A 24,260-nucleotide genomic window follows, 5' to 3' on the forward strand; every position below is an offset into this window, starting at 1 on the left:
GTTTGCCTTAACAACCGCAGTCCCTTCTCCTATTGGGCCCTTGGTTGCTAGGGGGCGTGGCTTCCGCCTCCACCTCGGGCGATGACCTATAGAAGAGGCGGAGGGTGAGGGGACGGGAGAGAAGAAGGGGGAAAAAAAAAACAAACAAACTCTCTCAGGCAGCGCAGTGCGCCTGTGCGGCCCGCCCCTGGCTCCCTCTTCCTTTTTCCCCTGTCCTTGTTGGCGGCGACCGGTCCTGCAGGGCCCAACGGCTCGGCTGCCGGCGCCGGAAGCGGAACTCTCTGGCGCCCGGCAGCCCCGCCTCCTGTGGGGCGCCATCTTGGATGCCCGGGAGGAGCGGCTGGGGGGCGGAAGTGCCGGGCGGCAGCCTCCCGAAGCCAGCGAACCGGCGGCAGGGCCGCTCCTCCTCCTCCTCCTTCCCGTGGCCCTGAGGGGAGCCGTGGCCCGGCCGCAGCGGCGCAGCGAGGTGCGGGGCCGGGGCCGGGGGAGGCGGGGCCTAGCGCTAGGCCGGGGCAGGGGCCCGGGGCCTGGCCGGGGCTGGGCGGCTGCGTGGCGGAGGGGCCGGGCTCGGGCTCGGGCTCGGGCCGAGGCCGGGGCCTATTGCAGCGGCCGCGGCGGCCCCTCCTCCTGCCCCCCCACCCCCACCCGGAGCTGACAGCCCGCCCGGGGCGGAGCCGGAGGCTGCGGCGCGGCCTGCACCCCAGGGGGGCGGCGGCCGCGCCTCTCCCTGCCGGAGGAGGATGCCGGGGTCGGGCCTCTCCCCCGAGCCTGGGGGCGCGGCGAGAGGTGACCCGGGACTGCGGAGGCTGCTGAGCTCTGGAGGGGCGGGAGACATCATGCTTTCTCCCCCAGCCCCGGCCCCGGAAGCCATCAGGCTTTAGACCGAAGCCCGACGCGTGAATCGGCGCCTCGGTGGGCTCTCCTGCCCTGGTCTCCCTACCAGACGTTCCGTCTGCACGGCTGTGACCGCGTCCGAGTGTGCACACGCCTGGGCCCCGCGTGTCCGCGGCGGAGGGAGCGTGCACACTGGGTGTGCACATGCTGTGTACATGCTGTGTGTAATGTGTGCACGTGTGTCATCCGGGGTCTGTATACTGTGTAGTTTGTGTGTGTGCACTCTCCGAAGACTTTGGTGAGTCGTGTGCATATGTACACACATGTAGCGTGTATGTGTGCACATGTCATCTGCAGACACATGCTCAGGATGCCTCCAAAGAACAGCCCTTAGCACAGTGCACATAGTAGGTGCTTAATAAATATTGATTGGTAATATAGATACTATGTATAATATGCACATATATGTACATATTATATATGACATACTATATAGATATACACACAATGCTGAGATGATAATTAGGTCATCTTGAGCCCAGTCTCTCCCAGGAGCTTCCGTGGATTGTGGATACTGGAAACAGTTGGGAGCTTCATTTCATGTTTGCAGTACTTAATTGTTTCAATAGGGTATGTGAATTGTTGCCAAAAAAAAAAAAAATGGGAAAACAGTTGTCCAAATAATATCGGAAAGATGTTTTAAATAGATATGTCTGCCCCTTACTCAATTACAGCAGCAATGTCTGCAGAACCAAAGATAGTGGACTTCCATTTGTGCTGTACTGCTCATAGATGGAGCTTAATAATAATTGGATTTTTTTGGATAATTTTTTCTATGAACTTAGATTTTGGGTTTAGGATCGCTATAGCTGTTAACATAGATTGCTTCCTAAATTTTGTGAAGCCTTTATTGGCTTTATTTCTGATAATTTCAAAATAGGGTAGACTTTTAATATTGTATTGTATGTAAAGTTGTGATCCTTTCCCTGTTGGTTAAAGCTATTGCCCAAGAAATGAAGACATCAACTTAGGTCTTTGAATTTCAACGTTTAAACCTTCTAGTGAACCACTTGTTTGTTTGTTTTTAAGGACTGTTATAAACTGTGTGTCAGAATTGTCAGGATCACTTTTATTTCCATCGAATATCTAAAGTCCTCTATTATAACTTCTAGCCCGTGACCGTTAGTTGTAAAACAAATAATGCAATTGATTTGTTCCCTTGGGGAGCTAAAACTGATTGAAACAAGTGCTTGCTTTTAGTAAGATTCTTTCCCCAAACTGTTTAAGTATGTTTGAAGTTGGACATTCCTGAAATTTTCCAGTTTAGTATGGTATATTAAATGATTTGAGACATTTGTTGGTGGTATTTTGAAACTAGCCTTATTTTTTTCTTTAGGTAGAAAAGCTCTATAGCCACTGCACCTAAAGTGTGGGAAAAAAAAAAATCTTGAAGCATTTGTCTTATGTTTTAATATTGTGAAATGCTTTTTGGAATGCAATTTAATGATTTCCCTTCCCTTTGCCTAAATAGTGTTGTCATTGTATACATTTGTGAAACTGAGGAAGATTGTGGGGACAATGACCAAGAATGCTTAACCACATAAGACTTCTCTGTTATATATAAAACAGGCCAATGGCTAATGAATCTTTGTAACCTTTCACAGATAACAGTGAAAAGATGAGGTAGTACCTTAGATATTGGGATTTCTAGGCATCTTATCAAATATGTCACTCAGCAAGTTTAATCTACTATAGGTGCCTAACTATAAAGTTTTTTGTAATTTTGAGGAAGCTAGCAATTCACAGTATTCATATTTGTCAAGACAATCGCTGTAAAAGGCTACAAAAATTATTAGAGCAAGTCTTGTCCTAGGACTTTTTAGTCCTCCTCAGCAGGCTTTGAAGCCATTACCAAAGGAACTCTATTCTAGTCAGACCTGGTAGGAGAGCTACTCCTAGACAGCCATTTATCCTCTCTTTAGAACAGCTTTTTTTTTTTCCTCTTCCCAAATGTTAGTGAAATGGAAGTCTCTTCCTAAAGTTTCCTACACAACCACAATTTAACAGTTTTGCTTATCAGGTTTGTTTTACCTAAAGCTGAAGTGGCTTTTATTAGTATTGTGCCAGATTACTTTGTTCCACCCATTGGTGATAGATCCAGGAAGTAATAGTATAGAGTCACATTCAGAACTTTTTTAACCATTTGAATTTGATGATGTGGCACGGTTTCACTGCTCAGAGTCCATTCTGACCTGTTATAAAGATCTACATCAGTACCCTGGAGCCAGCAGATTTACATGTCAAAAACTGACTTTTTAAGGAAATGTGTCCTAAGTGGGGCATTTCCCTTGGTTTAAGTTTGGTCTAGGAGATAAAGGGCAGGGACAGGGCTTAAGTTTTATTTCTGACATTTCCATTCATGATAATGATGACGTTAGGCTTCTTAATATTAAAATGGTTACAGGACATTATTACTTAGCACCTTGTTTCTGAATAGCTTTCGCTTCCTTTATTTCTCATGGTTTCACAATAACCTAATGAAGTTAATAGGAACAGGTTGTTGCCCTTGTTTTATCAAGTAGAACCTGAGACACCTCCCAGGAAGTACACATGATATTTTTTCTTTAAGTACTAAGAATAAAACTGATTTATAGAACTGAGAGTCCTGGTATTTCCAGTAGAGGAAATTATTTTTAAATGCTACTCTTTATTTTTAAATTAGGAGAGGAGAATGTTTATACTTAGAAGTTTTTACTTCTGTTTTAACATCTTTATTGCTTTCTTGTTTTTAACATCCTCATTTCCAAATAGCTCTTTCCCACTCCCCTCTCTGGTGGGCCATCCCTTTCTACAAGTTTTTTTTTAAAGAGGAAAGAAGAAGCAGTTCAGCAAAAGTAACTGATACCTCAACTGAGTCCTGTTTATTTTATATTCAGCCCACATATATATCTTATTTTTGGAAAAAGACAGGTTATAAATCCTAAGTGGAAGATTGGGTGCCAAATATGTCATATATTTATTTCGTGAGATTGAGCAGACAGTCTGATTGTTTCTTTATTTTAGAGGTCCAAGAATCTGTGATACCATGTGCATCAGGATCACAATGTTAATCAAAATTGCTGGCTATAGGGCAGTTTATTTTCCCAGCCCAGGAGTCTTTTTCTATACCAGCATGAAAAGAAATGTCTGTTGTTGGCATTTTACCCTAGAAATAGTACAGCTGGATTACTTTTATGCAGCCACCAGGCACATTTTATTGACTTATAAATACTGCTCAAACATCCTGGGTTTCTTTAACATATGAATACTTTGTGTGTGTTTGCAGCAACAGAATGTCCGAAGGAGACAGCGTTGGAGATTCTGTTCATGGGAAGCCTTCTGTGGTGTTTAGATTTTTCACAAGACTTGGACAGGTTTGTTTTATGTGGGTAATTGAAAGAGCAAATAATTGACTAATTATTTTGAACAATCATTTGTAATTGTATTCCTGAAACGGTTAATTATAGAGTTAAGGCATCTCTGAGTATCAGCGTTCACATGGAGAGGGATGAGGAATTCTTGAATTATTCTTTTTGTTTACATTTTATTTCCTAAAATGATCTAACTGCTGTCCACAAAACACTTTGGCCTGTGTATTTTTATTTATTTTTTATTTTTTGGTGAGGCAGTTGGGGTTAAGTGACTTGCCCGGGGTCACACAGCTAGTAAGTGTTACGTGTCTGAGGCTGGATTTGAACTCGGGTTCTCCTGACTCCAGGGTGCTTTATCCACTCTGCCCCTAGCTGCCCCTTGGCCTGTGTACTTTTATTCTTACTGATTCTTCCTGTATAGCCAAGTCCTGCTCATTCTAAACGTAGTATAAATCTTTTCTCCAGGAAGCCTTCTCTTACCACTCCAGTCCACAGATGTCTCTTCTTTCTTTGAACTCCTAATATGTTGCGTTTATTTAGCAGTTAATTGACAGGGGTCTTATCAAATCATCGTTTCAGTTTTGTGTTATTGAGCATTTCAAGGGTTTGTGTTCTCTAACAAGATTATAAGTTCCACGATGACCAGGATAGTATGTTTGTGTTCCTTTACCACTGCTACAGCCAATAGACACTTGGTATACATTTGTTGATAATTGTTTGGCTAAGTGGTTTATTTATTTAACAAACATTAAATACTGGGGATTAATTGGCATAAGGATTAGTGAGCTGAGTACATTGTAGAGGCAGATATTTTCAGATGACCAGAGACATGAGAATAGTGGAGTGTAGGGTGAGGGGAGTGTAAAGTAGGCCAGTTTATCTATAATAAAGAGTACCTGAAGGGGAAAGTACAAGTCCAGGAATCAATATTGAAGCCAGATCCTAAAGGACCTTTGAATGCTAAAATCAGAAAGTTATATTTTGGTCAGAAATGAAGAGTTCTCTCTCTCTGTTGTCCCGTGTCTTTCTTCTCCCCCCTGCCCCAGCCCCCAGAATTGAGGCCCTCAGTACCAGGCTCCCCTGCCTGGCCTCCACGGGCCATTCTGTCCACACCCCCGGCCCTAGATATGTATATAAATACTGTACATTTGAGGGTATAATGGAAAGGCCATGTGATTTGTGATGGGGAAAGTTGTTACGGAAGAGGTAAGAGCTTATAGAAGAGATGGTGTTTGTGTTGGACCTGAAAGGATAGAGGGGAATTGAATGAGGATGGCGAAGGAAAGGATGGTACCCCTGTCTTAGGACAGTGGCATAGAGCCAGACAGTAGTGTTAAATGTTCGGACCAGAGTTCTCTCTGCCTCTGCCTCCAGACAGATGTTTGAGAGTCATCTACATAGAGAAGGTAGATGGAGGCAAGGGAGGTAGACAGAGAATATCACCAAAGGAAGGAGAGAAAGACAGAGACATAAGGCCATAAGGGCTTTGGAGGAAGAGGGGAGACACAGGAGGAGTGGTAGAGGAAAGGAGGAAAACCAGAACCACGCATTACAGAAGCCAAGGAAGGAGCTGGGGCAGCTAGAAGGACAGGGTGGTCTGCTCTGTCAGATGCTGCAGAGACAGGTTAGGAAGGTGAAGGACAGAAAAGAGGCCCCATTGCATTTGACAGTAAGGTGTCATTAGTGACCTTACAGAACTCCTTCAGAAACAGCCCTAATGTGAAGGGATGAAGGAGTCTAGTTGAGGAGTGAAGGGGACAGTAGCTTGAGAGAGAGGCATTGGTAAAGGAAGGAAGGCCTTGTATTTAATATTTGGACACCTGTGCACACTAATGCTTGGCCTCTCTGAACAATGAGTGAAACCACATTTCAGAGTACATCTGAATGTCACAAGTTCAGTCAACAGTTTCCTATATGCTGTACAGGTATATTTTTAAAAACTTAGCTTTCAGGATTGAATCCAATCTATGAATTGGTTGGTCCTCTACTACTAATAGTGTTACCAAATATTAACATTTTATTAATTATTTAATTATAATGTATAATTATAGTGACATTTTAGAATCAAAATTGTTGCCCCTTAGGATATACATATGTGTGTGTGTGTGTGTGTATACATATATATATATATATATACACACACATACACATATATGTATGTGAATACATAATAGTATGTAATTGATTTTCAGATTGTTCTTTTTTTATACATTGAATAAAAATGGGTTGAAGTCTCCATTTTCCCTTTTGAAATATGCTGGGGCCTAGTAATGAAATTCAGGGATTATATGAAAAAAATTACCTCATAAATTGGATTGCTTCATTACAGGTTTCTTTTGGTATTTCATTAACTAGGTTGCCTCAAGTAGAAGTACAAGATGAACTTTGCTGCATTTTTTATAGCAAAGTCCTTGTGTTTCTATTTTTTGTTGTTAATTCATTTCTGATCTAATTGCTGCATTCGGGGGTGGTGTGTGTGTGTGTGTGTGTATGTATGTACATGTGCTCTCGAGTGCATTTAAAGATGAATGAAGTATGTTTGTGGAGCATTGTTTTATTTGTAGAGAAAAGATGCTTTAGACTAAAGGAAAACCTTAACAGGAGTTATATTCTATATACATTTTAACCATTTTTGTCTTTTCTAGATTTACCAGTCCTGGTTAGACAAGTCTACTCCTTATACAGCTGTGCGATGGGTTGTAACTTTGGGGCTAAGTTTCATCTACATGATTAGAGTTTATCTATTACAGGTAGGTAAAAACTGAAATAGTAATGGATATTCAACTAATGTCTTACTTAAAACAGTAGTAGTTGGGGCTGTGTTGGATATATCATTGAATTGTGTATTTATTAGGATAGTGGGTGCTTAATAAATGCTTATTGATTTATTTATGATGGGATATGCAATTCAGTTACCATTCTTCAGGAAACAGTAAATTTCTTTAAAAGTCTGTCTCATTCACTTTTTACATTGATTTTTCAATGTTATTACATTGTTATTTAAGTGTATAATGCTAAGTATATAAATATATAATATAAATTTTACCTTAATACTTTAGGCCAGAGATAGCATGAAAGAGAATCTGTTCCTGTATTCAGGTAAAATTGTGACCTCATAAGCCAAGGCATAGTCTTTTATTTTTACTGTATTCCCTGAATATAGCATCTTCACTTGCTTTTAGTATTATCATACAAAAATTAAATTGAAGAGCAGCATGTTAAAAAACTGAATTGAGTAATTCAGGAAAATTCTAGCATGTGTGTATTTTAATGAAAAGTTAGTGAAGCCCTCTTAATTAGATAAAAGCCAGAATTTCAGAGTAGAGAAGGAGATCTCTGGCCATCTAGCCTGACCCATGTCAGAAAGAGCCCTTATCTGTCCCGCCCAGTAAGTTGATTGTCCAGCCTTCACCTGAAGGCCTCCAGGGAGGGCAAAGCTACCCCTTAAAGCAGCCAGTTTGACTTTAGAACACTGGGATTGTTGTGTCGAGCCTCGGTTTGTGCATTGGCAGCTTCTCCCCATGGTGGCTTGTCATGGCCTCTGGGGCCCAGTAGAACAGTCAGATCCCTCTTGGGGCTCTCATGCCCCCTCCTAAGTCTTCTCATCTCCTGGGTGAACATTCCAGTCCTTTGAGCTGATCCTCATTCAGCGTCCCCCTCAGGCTCCTCACCATACTGTTGGTCACCTTCTGCATTGTCAGGAGACTGAGCAGTCATGTAGTTAAAATGACCTGCAGAGCTGCACACAGACTCCAGGTAGGGTCTGCCAGGGCTGCTGTGCTCCTCTGTCCTGGCTGCATGTGCTCCTCTGTCCTGGCCACACCTGTCGGGGTAGCCCAGGATTTCTTGTCAGCTCTCTCTACCTTTGGCTCACCTTATCCACTGAGGCACCGTGCAGGTCTTTTTCAGAAAAATGCTCCCTAGCCGTGCCCTCACCATTTTGTTCTTCTGCAGTGGGCTTTTGAACCCAAGTGTAATAAGACTGCTGGCTTATCCTTACTGAATTTCATGCTATTAGATTAAGCCCAGGGATTTAGCCAGTTGAGATTTGGAATCCTGATGGTCATTCAGCATGTCAGCTGTCCCTTTCAGAGCTGTCATCAGCACATTTGATGAGCTTGCTTTCTCTGTCATTTTTATGAAGTCATTGATAACGTCTTAAGTGGCACAGGGCTTGGCACTGATCTGTGGGGCACCATGCTCTCAAAAGTGACATAAAATCATTAACAGCTACTCTTTGCATCCAGCCATTCAGACAGATATTGTCAGTTTATCCTTGGTTTACCTTACGTTGCACGTTGTTCGTCAAGGCCAAACTTGGATGGCCACCTCTCTTAATAACAGTAATAATAGTAGTGCTAGTGATAATAATAACAGCGTAATAGTTAGCATTTATGGAGCACTTGTTATGTGCTAGGCAGTCTGCTAAGCACTTCAGAATTACTACTTCATTTGATCCTTACAACAAGCCAGAGAAGAAGATGCTGTTATTATCCCCATTTTACAGTTGAGAAAACGGATACAAATACAGGTTAAGTGACTTGTCCAGGGTCATATAGCTAGCCAGTGTCTGAGGCCAGATTTGAACTCAGGTCTTACTCACCCAGGCCCAGCACTGTATGCACTCTGGTGCGCCATCTTCTTCCCCGAGAAAGTGCTCTCTTCTCATTTCATTGCCCTTTACCTTGCCTCTGTTTTTTGTCTTATCACATACACCTCTCACATACTTATTTGTATTTGTGTCATCTTCCCCAACACTCACGCACTCGGTTGCGCGCGCACACGCGCACACACACACACGCACCCTCACATACCCTCCCCCTCCTTCAGGGTGAGGTCTGCTAGTTTTACCTTTGTGCCCCTAGTACATAGCATGGTGCCTCGCACATAACATGCGTTTACTATATTCCTGTTGAATTTAATTTCAATTTTCAAATACTTTGTTCTTGTTGGGATGTTAAATTAAACAAAAGTGTTGTAACGGATCTGTTTTTCTCTTGTCAATTCCAAACTTAGAGCAGGAAGGTCTTTGTCTTAGAGATCTAGTGCAGCCCCTCATTTTAGGGATGGGGAAAATGGAAGCCCAGTTAGAGGAGCCATGGTCTGAACCTAGGTCCTCTGACTTCTGCTATGCAGAATTGGATACAGATGAAAACTGTTGACTTGATTTTATTGGGAAATAAACTGCTCAGCTCAGTCATTTATCTTTCCTTGCTTCTCACCCCTCCAGTACAGAGAGAAGATTCTTAGGCAGTGCAAACAGCATTATGACTAAAGGAAAATAGCATTGGAAGGGCCCACTTTGTACACAGAATGTTCAGTTGTCTAATAGAAGCAGTTTCTGCCACCATCATTATATTGATCATCAGACTGAAGTAATTATAGCTCAAATCAACAGGCATTTAGGAAGCCCCTGCCATGTTCCAGGCACTGTGCTGAGTCCAGAGGATACAGAGAAAGGCAGCAAACAGACACACCCTGCTCTCCAGGAGTCACGGTCTGATGGAGGGTGGTGGGTAACCACCTGCAGGCAACTTTATACAAACAGAACCAGGACAGGGTAAATTGGAGGTGATCTCCGAGGGAGGGCATCATTAGACTTAAGTACCACAGCAGGAAGGAAACAGACTGACCATGTAACAAAAATGTGTCTACACCGCCAGCCCCTTGATTTCTGGTACTACTTTATATGTGCGATATACTTTATATATATATTCAGGTATAAACGTGCGTGTTATCAGGAGATAATGCTAAAGAAGTTACAGTAGGTGGTTTGTTTTTTTTAATCATGCAGTAATTTGGGGCGGCAATTTTGATCATACCATGGTTTCAATCTGAGTCTGCCACTGTGATGGGCAAATTGTTTCACTTCATTTTTTTCAATTTTTCAATTGTTTGCTCATCTCCAAATGAGGGGATTGAAATAGAACTTTAAAGTCCCCTTGCATCTCCAGGATATTTTGATCCTTATTAAAAGCTTGAATCTAACAGGGAATAACTAATAATACTGAAAGGAATTCTTAGGATAGTTTATTTATGTGGTTTTTGCTAGAATGACACTGTAAACATGCTTTGTCCAGTTTTCCCACAGATTTGCAGAGAGGCCTTTTGCAAAAGCAAGATAAATTTTGTGTTGTCAGTAAGAAATAGGAGACTGAGAGAGGTGGAAATCCTTATCTTCACCCTTCCTTGGCTTCAGTAGCATTCAGCTGTCATAACTGAGTCTTAAATACTACACTTAACTTTCTGCACAGCTGTTATGTATCTAGGTATTTTAGTTAATGCAGTAAGACAAAACCATACCATTTTCTCACTGGATGAACTTGACATTATTAAAATGAGTTTGTTTAAAAGCAAGACTGCAGCAGACAGGTATTGTCCAAGTCCTTGCCTCTTTCCTGTACTTGGCTCTCATTGAAGACTTTAAAAAAAAGTCATTCTGATCTTCTGGTTCTAGTTTTCCCTCTGAGAAATGATGGATACATTTTACGGTGTGTCTGATAACATGAGTTTCAGACTAGATTACTAACTGCCAGGCATAATGCATATAATAATCATTATTTATCTAGCACCTTCTGTGTGCCCATCACTGTGCTAAGTGTTTTATAAATAATCTGTCATTGACCCCCACAACAACCCTAGGAGGGAGATGCTGTTATTATCCCATTTTACAGATGAGAAAACTGAGACATACAAATACCTTGCCCAGGATCTCACAGCTAAGAAATGTCTGAAGTCACATTTGAGCCTAGGTCTTCCTGACTCCCAGTCTGGAGCTCTGTCCACCAAGTCACCTAGGTGCCATCCTTTACCAATATTTCCACTTCTTAATACTAGTCTTAGTTTGCTTTTCAGAATTCTGCATTTGAGAGGGTATAGATTTATACCTAATGGTATCCTTGGAAAACTTTGCAATTTGGGCTCTTGGTTGTGCACCCCAACATAGTGAGGTCTGTAAATTAACCTGAAATCGATGTTGTTTTCTCTTCCCCACATGTGATATAACTTTTTATTATGATGACGAGTCTGTATGGACAGATAGCTTGTGATTAGTCAAAGAAGATTCCCAGGGCTTAACCACCACAAACCCCTTAGGAAAGAACAGGCCTCGCTCAGGAGGTCGCTGTAGCTGTTGAATGGGCAGATGTGTCTGTAACCTTTGGTTTTGTTTTCTCAGGGTTGGTACATCGTGACATATGCCTTGGGAATCTACCACCTCAATCTTTTCATAGCTTTCCTTTCGCCAAAGGTAGATCCCTCCTTAATGGAAGACTCAGGTATGCTGGGGTCAGTCCATTGTCTGGGAGTGTTTGGTGATAGGGGAACGGGCGAGATCCCTCGTTCCTGGACGCTCACATGTCAGATTTCTTCCTGGCAGTTAGGCCCTTAGCCGAAGGTCAGGTTACTAGGAATGGTAGTTTACAGTATCTGCCCTCCCTTCCAGCTCATCACTACCCCCCTACCCCACCTTGGGCGTTGGCACCAGTTACATTGTTTGCTTTTCTTCAGTTGGTGAAGTAGACATTTCAGACAGCTCCTAAACTGTAAGCCATTTGTCAGTCTGGGTCCATAATCCAGAAACAAGTTAGGCATGTGCTTTCTGGCTTTCAAATTATTTGTATTTGAAAACTGGCTGGCTCTTTAAGAGTCCCGTTCAGTGATGAGGTTTGATCTCCACATAAGCAGCTGCTGGGGGTGGGGAGTGGTCCCCCTTCCATGATTCCCCGATTGTCACCCTAGCTCACTGTGCCTGGCTGCCCAGCAGCAAGCTGTTGATCTGGAAGGGGTCTTTACCAGAGAGCAGGGAGGGTGGGGGACTCCTTCATGAAGGGTGAATCCCAGGGCCATTGCTGGAAGATCCCTTCTGAAGGTGAGGCAGTTTTTGAAAGACAGTTTATTCTGAGCTTTTCATTTCCTAGAGAGGCTTACCTTCATGTTGTGTTCTTTTATCAAAAAAGGTGATTTTTTTTTCCTCACTGTTAGAACATTGATTATAGAACAAGCCTATATTCCTCACCCTTTTTTTTGAATGATGACATTTGAAAAATATTAGGAAAGGAATGAGTTAGTTACCTTGCGAGATTAGTTCTTATGAATGAAATGTATAGATTTGTATTTGTTACCTGTTTTGAGTCTTGGAATGCATTGAATAGGAATCAGTATTTTGTTTCACGTGGTCCTTATAAACTTTGTCTCTAACTGCTGGTGTGTCATGAAATGTTTTGTAAATTGAATAAATATAAAATGCACCAGGGGAGCTGACATATAACAATGAATCTCCTCACATGATTCAATATTGTTAATGTTTTTATGAAGCAAAAGAACCAGTTTTTAAAATGAATAACCGTTCCCTAGATTTTGCTGTGTGGAGTTTGCAATTAGTAATTTTAGTGGTAGCCTTGAGTGGATTTTAGGATTACAAGACATGTAATAATTGTTGTAATAGCAATCTGAACGTTGCTTTTTTGAAAGAATGATATGGCTATCTCACCTTAAATTTACATGTTTATTTACGTGTCACTTTGTAGATGAAGGACCTTCCTTACCAACAAAACAAAATGAGGAATTTCGTCCTTTTATTCGAAGGCTTCCAGAATTTAAATTTTGGTAAGTGAATTCTCAATGTTTGATTTTGAGCCAGGCATGTTGAAATGTAAATGTGAAGTCTACAGTGGTAATTTTGGTTTCCATGAATTTCCAGACTTTTGCATTGTCTTGACCAGTTAAGTCTTTCATTTATGGTTGACCTTTAAGGGACTAATTGTAATCTCACTTATCCCTGGGTGGAAAAACAAATAAAAAACTGCTTGCATTTACTTTCTTTAAGGGGACTACCATAAACTGAAAGTGTTTCTTTTCTATAACCAGTGCCATCATTGTACTGGATATAAGATATAGGCAGTGTTTCCTGATTTAGCCATCATATCTATGTCAGTGAATGTGGTAATGTGTTATCTATTCTCAGTCCAAAATGCTGCCAGAAACCCTTTGATTTTGGTGGAGTTCGACTTTGAGTGAGTAACTACCATCGTGCAATTTTGTTATTCTGCTTAACTATAAATTGGAAAAAACATTGGAGATGCTAGGGAATAAGTCTGATGTGATGATGATGATGATGATGATGATGATGGTGGTGGTGGTGGTGCTAAGTTGGTGGCCAGATGCTCTTAGAGATGAATGACACCATTTTGAGGAGTACTCCCAGAGTAGACTGACATTCCTTCCTCTCGAGCTGTGAAATCGTCACAGAGGCACCCACGGGCAACCCTGCAGCCAGGCCCCAGCTGGCATGGTGACAGCTGCCTTCATCTTTGCTCTCTTGGCTTTCAGGCACTCTGCTACTAAGGGCATTCTCGTTGCTATGATCTGCACATTTTTTGACGCTTTCAACGTCCCAGTGTTCTGGCCTATCCTCGTGATGTACTTTGTCATGCTTTTCTGTATCACCATGAAGAGGCAAATAAAGGTGAGACTCAACAAGATGTTGGACTCTGCCCAGCAGTAGTGACTGGCCCCCTGGGAACCTCACAGGAGGTGCCAGCACTATTCAGCTGCAGTTTTCAAGTGAGGGGAAGGTTGCATTTTACGCACCTACTATGTGTCAGGCATCGTGGATACGGAGACAGAAGTGAAAAATCTCTGTGCTCAAGGAATTTATAATCTAGCAAGTGGCACACACACACATGGATGCACACACACAGAATAAAAGATAGTTTGGGGTGGGGTCTCAGCAGTTAGGAAACCAGGAAATACTTCAAGTAGAGGATGGTGATTGAGCTGCCCCTTAAAGAAAGCTAGGAGTTCAGAGGCAGAGGTGAGGAGCGAGGTCACCTAATGGTGACATGTGCATCAATAATGTAAGTGATGCAAAGGTAATTTTTGGAGTGGTGTAGTAGCCATCCTTTACCTTTTGGTAAGTTACTTAGCAAACTGTTTATCTGGGCCCCACTTGTCTGAGGGTCTGACTTGCTCTGACCATGTTACCAAATGTCAGGATCCCATTTTTAGAGCAGAGAATTTGCCACTTGGGAATTACACACATGCCCTCGTGGCCATAGCGGTTCATCTTAGACTGCAGCACCTTGTCTCAGACTGTGCTGGCCTGCGTCTCTCCTAGCCCTGAGACAACGTTTGTCACTCTGGAGTGTTGTGCCAGATCAGTCCAGCCAGATGACATTGTTACTGTAGTGACAGGACAGTGACAGAGTGGGTCATAATTTCATGGATGCAGAGGGGACATTGAAGGAGTTTGGTCCCGTAGATCATTAGGGGCTATGTGCTCTGTTGGGAACCTCTGTACTGTAAGTAACTGAATTATCTTTCTCTTGCAGCATATGATAAAATACAGGTATATACCGTTCACACATGGGAAGAGGAAATACAAAGGGAAGGAAGACATGGGGAAGACGTTTGCTAGTTAGAATCTGAACTGACCCTGTTGCCACCTAATCCGAGAAGAACCGTTTTGAGCCATTGTAACAATGCCTTTTTTCTTCATATAAAGTAGTTGATTACGAGGGAGTCGAAATTTTCTTTGTAAAAAGGATCTTCAATTATTTGTAACTGAAATGTCAGAGAGGTTCTTGAAGACGCTGGCATTTAAACAAAATTGCATCGAGTTCATTTTTCGGTCATGTCACGTGTTTCACTCTGAAGGGATTCTGGTAGACTGCGACAGTGGGTGAACAGTCTTATGTTAAGGTGACGTTTCTCTGTCACCGTCACAGTCTGTTTGCATGGCCCTCGAGTGCTTCGAGTGTGCGTAGGGAACGAGGGAGGGAAGCATGCTGGGAGCTGCATTTTGCTTCCTGAGTGGTACGGCATTCATGGGGATGTCCCTAAGGCCTCCCTCAGATGCAGTCGACGACCTTCAGCTGTCTGGGCACATGCATGATATTTGGGGGCCATAATCAAGTCATTGAATAGTAGATCTGATGATAAATTGAATGCTGCCTTTTTCCTAAAGAACTTAACATTTTAAAGGTGATTTTCAAGTAACTGTGTTTGGGGATCTAATGCCAGTTTCCTAATTGCATCTTACTAGAGATGTTTGAAGTTTGGCTCTTTTCATAATGACTCAAAACTTTGTTCTTAATGACCATGATTTCTTTTGAGGGCCCTGAATTATAAATATATAAATATATATATTTTCATTGTTTGAAATTATTTTGACACATTTCTTTGATACTTCAAGAAGTGGGGTTGGTTTTGTTTTTGTTTGGGGTTGGGTTTTTTGTTTGGTTTTGGTTTTGGTTTTTTTGGATTAACTTTTTTCCTTTATGCATCCCCTTCAGAACTCAACACAACTGGCAGTAACAGACCAATTTTGTGGGTTTTAACACATAGATTTCATTTTCTATGGAAAAAAAAAATAGAACTGTGACCTGCATGTGAACTTTTTTGATGTGATAAAACAACTCTAAAATTTTATTAAGTGACTTTTTAATTCCAGACTTTATTAAAGATAGTGTCCCCTTTCTTGTGTTAGTCTTTATATAAGAACGCTATAACTCATCACATACCATAGGAAAACCCAGTTGGTAAAAGTATTAATTTTTTTCTACAACTGAATCATTTTAGCTTACAGCTACTGAAAAAAAAAATACAAAATATTTGAATGAATTACCACTGTGGTCTTATATGCCATAGTGAAAATTAATGTATTTGCTCCCTGATCTTAGAGTAATGCATAGAATAGATACTTTGAGAGCTATTTTTAACAGTATATCCTTTAATTGCAGATGCTGAGTTTGGGGGTGTATATGGATATGGTCTCTATTACCCAAATATATTTATGCAGTGTTCAGTTATGGGATTTCTAGAATTGAGGCTTTAACAATTTTTTTTTTGTTCTCGTTAAAGTACTCTTGAAAACTTCAGCCCTCTATATGAAGTTCATATTTAAGTGATCATCAGAACTGAGACATTAAGCTTTCTAAGGCAAGTTACCAAGAAAACCATTCTCTACCATGGTTAGATTTGTTTCCTGAAGACATTCCAAGTATTATTAATTTGATAGTTAAATTGCTGCCCTCTCTTGTATGTGGTTTTTAAAAAGCAGTGAGATGCGACAGCACTGTATTGCACACTTGGTAAAAATGTGAATTTAAAGATTTTTATATAACTTTTAAAAATACGCAGTATAAGCATGGTAACTTTTTTTCAACACTTACCTTAAAAATCTGCCTGTGGTTAAGCTTAATCTGGCAAAAACCAAAGCCATTGGATTTAGCTTTTCCACTAGACAAGTTTCTTTCATGGTGGGTGCTCTTTTTTCTGGGGACTGGTCACCTAGAAGCTGATCATGTGTTTTTATCTACTCTGTTGGCAAGAATCTTTCTGTTTGACTGACTGATTAATAACCTCTCTCTGGTCTTGTAACCCATTATATTTGACTCCTAATGTAGATTCACCGGGTTCAGTCTCTTTGTAGTGAAACTTAACTGTTCTGTTATCTTCTAAACTAAATGGTTATTGCAGGCAACTCTTATTAGAAGTTAATTGGAAAATAGTTTGTGTTGGAAAGAAACAAAAATTAAATCTTAATTTTAAATTCCCCCTTCTGCCTTTCTAGGCTTCTAGCATGCTGAAGGGCTGCTTAGAATGTTTTTAAAGATGTAACGGGAATAATCTTTCTGCTAGATTTAAAGTTAAGACATTTTTCTGTTGCACCTTTAAAATGCGATTTGTTAGGAAAGTTATTTACTGACCAATAGCAATTATTAGCTATTGGTGGAATTGAAAAAAATTTATTTTTCCACAGATTTGTGTGGATTGGTGTAATTAACGAGTTCAGCAAGTGGACATTAGATGGACCAAATGAAAGGGATCATTGGGTTTGTAGAGGACAATCTTTATTTGGGTTGGGTTAAAATCAGTTACTTTGTGACACCTGACAGCAGGTGCTTCTGGATTGGTTAACCTGTGCTTTTGTCAAGGGCCCTCCGCCTCCCCAACACTGTGAGATTGTGCAGTCTGTGAGAACGACCATGTGTGTAACTTCCCAATGTCTTCATGAGTTGGCCTGACTTTGCTGGCAGGAAAAGCACCCTGAGAGGCGGAGAACCGAATCACCAGCCAGAGTGTGGCTTTCTCTGGCAGCAGAATAAATACATTTGGTCCAGTGGACTGAAGGGTGGGTTTTGTTGTTTTGTTTTATGGGAGAACAATTGGACGGTTTTCTCGAAAGCATGTGCCAAATACGAGCTTGGGTTGACACCCAAGCAAGCCCTAGTACGTGCAGGGAAAGGTTCTGACATTCTTCACTTGGCAGCCAACCACTTAATTCACAGTTTGCACCTGGATGAAGTACCAGGTTCTCTAAGTCATTCAATCATGAGTCAACCTGATAGTGAAATTATTATACCATAATATATACACAAACCTTTATTATTGACTGCTTAGAATGTAAATTCAGAAGAATCTGGTTTCAGCTGCATGTTAGTTGTGGGGTAAGGAAGAAAACCTAAAACTCTGCTTTTTTGATAAGCACAGTGAACCCCTTTCCGAATAAGCGAAATGCCAACTTCTCAGAAACTGTTTTCAAGTAGCACAGAAATTGGGGGAAAGGAAGTTAGATTACTGTTTGTCCAACAATTATCTCAGGCTAATTGGAAAGGAAGATGGACATTCATACATTTGGCAATGATGTCTAAGATCCAGGATGAATTTTCTGAGTCGAACAGAGCTTGCCTTGGTGTGTATGATTCAGTGTAGACATGCATCCCTGTCTGAAGTCCTGTCCTTGGTTAGGAAGGACATCTTAATACCCCACAAGTAGAGTTATTAAGTCAGGCCTGGCTTCCCACCACACCTTCCCCATTAGCTGAGCAGTGGACAAAGTACCTTACGCAGTGATTCCAAAAATAACCTTGATAATTTCAGTGCAAATGAAGTCACCATCATGATTCTGGGTAAATTAAAATGAACTCTGCTTTTGGTCCATTAATAAAGACATGATCTCTTGAGAGCTTCTTCCTTTTCTTCTGTTGCCCTTTGAGCTGGGTTTGCTAGGACTAACGATAATGTCGCAAGTAAATCAGTTTCTGTGGATGGAACTTTTCTCTGCAGAGGGGACATTCCGTCTATGGGGAAAACGAAGATGGATCAAACTGGGCACTGGTGTTCCTTCTGAAGTGCCCATTGCCCTCTAGGAGGAATAGGCTATGTCAACATGATAAAACTGTACAGGAAAGCCAACAAAAACCTAAGCCTTTCTTTGTCACATTCACAATTACGCTTTATTTTCAGGATGAAGAAATGAAGATTATCTCAACGTTTCTTCCCTGATTAGCTCATGCAGGCCTCAGTCTTTATCTGACTAATCCAGCTTTTTAAAATTGCTGTATATTTAAGGCAAGAATGCCTCTTGCATTTGAATTTTTGTCCCTGATTAAAATTAAGCCAAGTATCTGCATTGCATTTTCAAAGTCAGACCAATGAAAGTAATATATTCAGACACTAGCAACCTCCCTCCACTCCCCAAACTTCTGGGGAATGAGAAGCGGATTCTGGTGGTTCTGTCACAGGCAAGACCTCAGGCCAGCCTCTCAGATAGGGTGAGAGGGGCAGGTGCAGAGGCTGGGATTTGAGTCCTGATTCTGCTCCTAGATGTCACCTTTCTGAGCCCATTTCCTCTTCTGTAAAACAAGGAGGTTGGAAGAGAGGATCTTCCTAGTTCCAATAGTCCCCCATTTCGCTGTTTTATCGGTTTGCTCTTTTATGAGCCAGAGATTTTGTCTGGCTTCCCTTTCCCACCAGTGAGTGAACAGGTGGAATCGCCTCTTAATGGAGGTATTCTTTCTAAAGATGCTTTCTATGTCATTGGGCCCCGGGCATTGAAGGGGAGAACTTCAGCTGAAAGTGAAGCCCCTGGCTCTAGTTATTAATTTGTTTGACCCAGAAAGGATCCTGCCTTCAGTTCATTGATGGTGCTGTCTACTCTGGAAACTAGTAATCCACCTGTCTCTTTTTGCCCCCTACCTCAGAAAGGTTTGCAGTGCTGGAAGTCCCCATCTTGACTGCTTAAAGGGAAGACTATTGATTAGGGTTTAACAAAGCAGCTTGTTTCTCATCTTCATTAGGTTTTCCAGGCGACTGGGACAAATTCTAGATGGTTAAACAGTGGTAAGGTATAGAAATGAGAGTAGGAAAAAAAATGTAGCCATCTCTTCTCAGGAGTGATTTTGTTACTCATGCTGGGGCCAGGAAGGAGCTAGCTTTTACAAGCTGCTGCCCAAGATGAGTCAAAACCTGCTCATGGCTCATCTCGAGAGAGCCCTGCTGGTGTCCTGCTGTCTTTCTAAAATAATCTCTTCCCTTTTCTGAGTACGGACAGAGCCTGTGAGGAAAACAGGCACTCAGCTGTCAGCAGTCAGATGGCTGCTGAGGAAGACCTGGGTGCCTGTCCTGCCTTGCACGCGTCCGGGCTGTGTAACCTTCCCCAAGTCACACCCTCTCCATGCTCGGGGCACCCTAAGGTGCCAGTCTGGACTGGTGGGGGGAGTTTCCTCACCCAGACCTCTCCTAGATCAGGAGGTTTTTAATCTGGGGTCTGTGAGCTTATTTTGAGAACTTTAAATGTATTTGTTTTACTTTGTAATCTTATGCACTTAAAATCCTTATTGTGAGAAGGGGCCCAGAGGCTTTACCGGACTGTCAGAGGGGTCCAGGATGTAAAAAGGCGAAGAACCTTGCTTTGGGTCAGTGCTTAAAAGTGATAGAGAAAAAACCACCAGTTTCCTATGTCTGTGAGCTAAGGTTCTCGACTGAGCCTCCCAGCAGCCCTGTAAAGTGAGCAGAGGCTGCAGTTCTCCTTTTGAAAGAAGAAACTGAGGCAAGGCTTAAAGGCTTGCCTAACGATCACAAAGCAGAACAGCAGAGCTGGGATCCAGGATGTCTGAACCACCACAGGTCGGCGGTGGAGCTCAAACCCACGCTCGCAGCCCGAAGACACTGCCATTCTCTCCCCCTTACCTTGGTGTTACACCACTCCGTGATGCACTCCCAGCAGAAGAGGTGGCCACATGGCGTGGCCGTGGCCCGCCGGCGCTCCTCCAGGCACAGGGTGCACACAGAGCCCCTGCCCATAGCCTTCTCTTCTACGTGGCTCCTGTGAGGAAAACAAAGCATGGCCAACATGCCCCACCAGTCCCTGAGGGAAGGGGGCTGCTGGAATGGGAAGAGTCCCTGGAGCCCTCCACCCAGGGCCACCCCTGGGCCAGGGAAGCTTCATACTTGCGGTGGGAGAGGCTGCGATGGAGCTTCCATTCCTTCCGTGCCCGCTGCCTCTGACTGAAGCCGTAGATCTGGACACCCACCGAGAGCAGGAGGTGCAGCAAGGACACCATCCCTAGAAGCCTGTAGCTCCAGCGAACACTCTGGTCATCTCCAGGGAAGCGGCGCACACGGAGCTGTGGAGTTCAGAGCCCCCAGGTGCCAGAGTCAGGCCCTGCATTTACAAAGGGGAAAGCGGGCAGTCCCCACCCCAAGGTGGCTTTTACTTGGCTTGGAGGCATAGCCTCTACACTAAGTCAGCACAGAGCCAAAGGAGGAGAGGCTTGGGCAAGAGGTGGCATCTGGGCTCGCCTTGACTCCCATCAAGGATGCTGACAGAAGGGCAACATGTGAACGCACCCCAGTGGGTGAGTTCTGGGAGGCCTGTTCCCCTGCTAAGGCAGCCAGAGACCTAGAAAGTAGCCTGGAGCACAGAGAGCTTCAGGGACCTGCCAGAGTTACCTAGTCTGTGCCTGAAGGTCTCCTGGTTCCAAGGCAACTTCTCTGTCCACAGTGCCAGGCAATCCCTAATTCAGCTTGGCTAGAACATAGGGCATGAAGGGGGTAACAGGAAATAAGACTCGAAATGTCGGCTGAAGCCAGAACTGGGAAGGACCTTAAATGCCAGGCTAAATATTGGCATTTTGCCCTTGAGGAGACAGGAAGCCCCTGAAGGCTTCTGAACAGGGGGCCATGTGGGCAGCGGACCTCAGGAAGATGACTGGCAGCTGGGGTTCCAGGGGTGGTCAAAGAGAGCCCACCTGCTCAACCAAGAATGGTGTTTACATTTTTAAGTTAGGTCTGGTGGCCCAGGGTTAGAGAGTGGAGACACCCACGGAATCTTTTAATGTCTGAACAAGGGTAGAAAGAAAGGGATGGGGGAGAAAGGTGCCAAGGAGACAAAACAGCAGGACTTGACAAGAATCTGGAGATGGGGAGGTGGGAGAGGAGGAGTCAAGGAAGGCACCAAAAGATGGAATCAGGTGGATCTGGAGGAGGGGCAGGCTCTGGCAGAGAAGAAACATCCAGTAACAAGGCTGAGTTGGCCTTGGCTGTTTGGAATCCAATGAGCTTGCTTGATACAGACTTGGTGAAGCTGGCATGAACCTGACAGCCAACTTAAAAAGAGAAGATGGCGGTGGGGTACTGATCCAGTTCTGACCAAGATCCCAACTGGAGCTGGAAAGGACCTAAGGGACTAACCAGCCCAGATCCAGCATCCTTCAAATGGGGAGAGACGCAGAGGAGAAGGAAGAGGGTGGCTTTGCCTGGGGTCGCCCAGCTAGAGAACAGCTGTGATGCCACCCTCAGGTGTCTGGTCCCAACCCGAGGGCTGCTGCTATTGACCTGGACCCCACTGGGAGCCTGAAGAATCCGGGACCCAGCGCAGTGCTTCCTGTTCAGTTAACCGAGTTAAAGTGCAGTATTAATACTGAAAACTTGGTGGAAAACAGACTAGCAGGATAGAAATGAGCCCCTGAATGCCTCAAAGCTCAACAGCAAAGGAGATAGGGTGTGACCTCATCTGGTACGATGGGAAGTGAGGTCAGCTCTTGCAGCTGTGCAGCCCGAGTCTGTAACGTGCTCTGCACATCTGGACCGCAGAGAGAGCGGCTGTTCAGAACAGACAGAAACAAGAGCCGCTTTCCTGGTCGAGAGTCTGTTCTGTGGGCCTGCCTTCCTGGAAGAGAACCCAGCCATGCTGTGGCTAGTGAAGGACCAAGCTACTTACATACTCAATACCCGTGAGCCTTTTGGCCAGGTGGTAGAAGATTCCATCGATGTAGAAGATGGCGACATGCAGCCGGTGGAGGCAGGTGATGCTCTGTTTCAGGACATACACCACGCGCAGGAGCGTCTTCTTCTGTGACTCAGTCAGATGGCGGACGTGTCTGTGAAGCCACTGCCGTACCGCCGACCTCCCTCGGACGCTAGGCACCAGGCTGTTCTGCAGGTGCCGGGCACTCTCGACTTCAGCCTGCAGCTCATGCTCGAGATGGAGTAAGGCCTTATCCAGCATGTAGGGCACAAGGGTGTGCAGAGAGACGAGCGCGGCTCGGCGAAGCCAAGAAGGGACTTTTCTCTTGGATGGGTCCACCTGGATGATGTTCACGTATTCTTCCCCAAGAGTCTGGTAGCCTGTAGGGGAAGAGTGCACGGGACACTGGGGACGCTGCTCTCTCCCAAGATGGCGGCACCAGGCTCCGTGGACCCAGGGCCTACACAGAGGGGCTCTGCCATGCTCCTCGAAAGGATGGAACAGGTAATTGATCCTATCGAGTCCACTCTCACATCTCTGACCCCTCTGTCCAGCTGCCCTGGGCCAGACCCTCATCCCTTCTCCCCAGCCTCCAGTGGGCTTGCCTGCTCCCAGAACAATCTCCAGATCATCAGGCCAGACCCAGCTATCACTCTTGCTTGGCTCCTTTCATTTCTTGCCTACTGACTGCAGAATAAAATGCTGACTTGTCCTGGGGAGAGCCTGCCTGACAGCCTCTGCCAAACTAGCTTCCCCACTCTTCTCACCACCTTCCCAGCCTGTCTTCTCACAGAGCTGGGAGTCAGGCAGACCTGAGTTCAAATCAGGCCTCAGACACTCACTAGCTGGGTGACCCTGGACAGGTCACTTCACCTCTGTGCCTCAGTTTCCTCATCAGTAAAATGGAAATAATAATGGAACCTACTTCCAGGTTTGCTCTGCTAAACTCAGGGCAAGTCACTTTTCATCCTCACTAGGCCAACGGCTCCCAGAGATGGTGTAAGAGACCGGCCTGTGAGTCACAGGGGTGCACAGGCATGGGGAATTGAGGTGGCGGCTTGTGCCTCACTGGGCTGGATGGGGCAGGTGACTCTCCAGCAGGCTTTGACCACAGGCCTGACGTCTGAGGCTCAGAGCCCATTTCATTCTCATAATAGGGCCTTCCAGGTCATTTATGGGAACAGCAAGATGGAAGACTTGACATTTTTCTGCTGCCCCAAAGGCACTCTCCTGAAGTGTGAGCAGAGGAGGCCTCCCTGGTGCTGTAGGGAGGAAGGAGGGAAAGGCGGAGAAGGAGGGGCCGAGGAAAGGGCCCTTGGCCGAAGAGTGTTGCAGAGCCATCCCATCCCCCAAGGCTCCGAGACTTCGGGGACGCCATGCTGATTCTCCACAGCACCCCACCTTTGCCCTACCTGAAAACGTGGTGAGGGTGAAGTATGCCACATCTGACAGCAGCTCAATTTCCTTCCTCCACTCTAGCCATTTCTTAGCACCTGAAAGGGCAAATGGGAGAAGCACTCTAAGCAGTCAGTCAGTGCACACTTATTAAATGTCCTGTGTATGCCAGGCACTGTGCCAAGCCCTGACGTGAGTGGGAGAGAGCATGTCCTGTAAGGGGGACGTGCCAAGATGGAGTGAGCTGGACGGGAGAGTTCCCTAGGATGGGTCACATGCAGTAGGGGCCAAACCGTCCCCCAACAAGACCCTCCGTGTCTCCCCTCTGACTACTGACCTCCCCAGCTTCCTTTAAGTCCCACCTAAAATCCCACCTTCTACAGGAAGCCTTCCCCAGCCCTCTTCATCCCATCTCCCTCCCTCTGTTAATTCTTTCCTATTTATCCTATCCATGGCTTGTCTGCACCTAATGGTTTACTCGCTGTCTTTTCCATTAGACTGTTAGCTTTTTTTTTTTATTGTAAACTCCCTGGGGGCAGAGACTCTTTTGTCTCTTTTGGTATCCCCAGCACTTAGCACAGTGCCTG

General features: G+C 44.1%; 2 protein-coding genes across 4 annotated transcripts in view; one reads left to right on the forward strand and one right to left on the reverse strand.

Moving 5' to 3' along the window:
- Nucleotides 1–356: 356 nt before the first annotated feature.
- RER1 (retention in endoplasmic reticulum sorting receptor 1) lies at nucleotides 357–17,372 on the forward strand. Of its 2 annotated transcripts, none has more exons than XM_027855533.1 (7): nucleotides 357–466; nucleotides 4,160–4,247; nucleotides 6,890–6,994; nucleotides 11,422–11,521; nucleotides 12,773–12,851; nucleotides 13,575–13,710; nucleotides 14,576–17,372. In XM_027855533.1, the coding sequence occupies exons 2-7, from the start codon at nucleotides 4,167–4,169 to the stop codon at nucleotides 14,663–14,665; spliced, it is 591 nt and encodes a 196-aa protein (XP_027711334.1). In that variant the 5' UTR covers nucleotides 357–466; nucleotides 4,160–4,166; the 3' UTR covers nucleotides 14,666–17,372. The 2 variants fall into 2 exon arrangements, with proteins under 2 accessions (XP_027711334.1, XP_027711333.1); XM_027855532.1 differs by lacking the exon at nucleotides 357–466 and adding an exon at nucleotides 1,110–1,132.
- Nucleotides 17,373–17,596: 224 nt separating this feature from the next.
- The window catches only part of PEX10 (peroxisomal biogenesis factor 10), a 7,393-nt gene continuing 729 nt past the window's right edge, over nucleotides 17,597–24,260 (reverse strand). Inside the window, exons 2-6 of one of the 2 annotated variants that reach the window (XM_027855530.1) lie at nucleotides 23,691–23,771; nucleotides 22,252–22,658; nucleotides 20,481–20,656; nucleotides 20,220–20,355; nucleotides 17,597–18,328 (exon numbers count right to left, since the gene is read on the reverse strand). In XM_027855530.1, coding sequence (XP_027711331.1) covers nucleotides 18,260–18,328; nucleotides 20,220–20,355; nucleotides 20,481–20,656; nucleotides 22,252–22,658; nucleotides 23,691–23,771 — 869 coding nt within the window. In that variant the 3' untranslated portion in view covers nucleotides 17,597–18,259. The other variant, XM_027855531.1, reaches the window with a different exon arrangement.

Source organism: Vombatus ursinus, unplaced genomic scaffold (assembly GCF_900497805.2).
Source record: "Vombatus ursinus unplaced genomic scaffold, bare-nosed wombat genome assembly UNPS02010822.1, whole genome shotgun sequence".
In the NCBI taxonomy this organism is placed as follows: Eukaryota; Metazoa; Chordata; class Mammalia; order Diprotodontia; family Vombatidae; genus Vombatus; species Vombatus ursinus.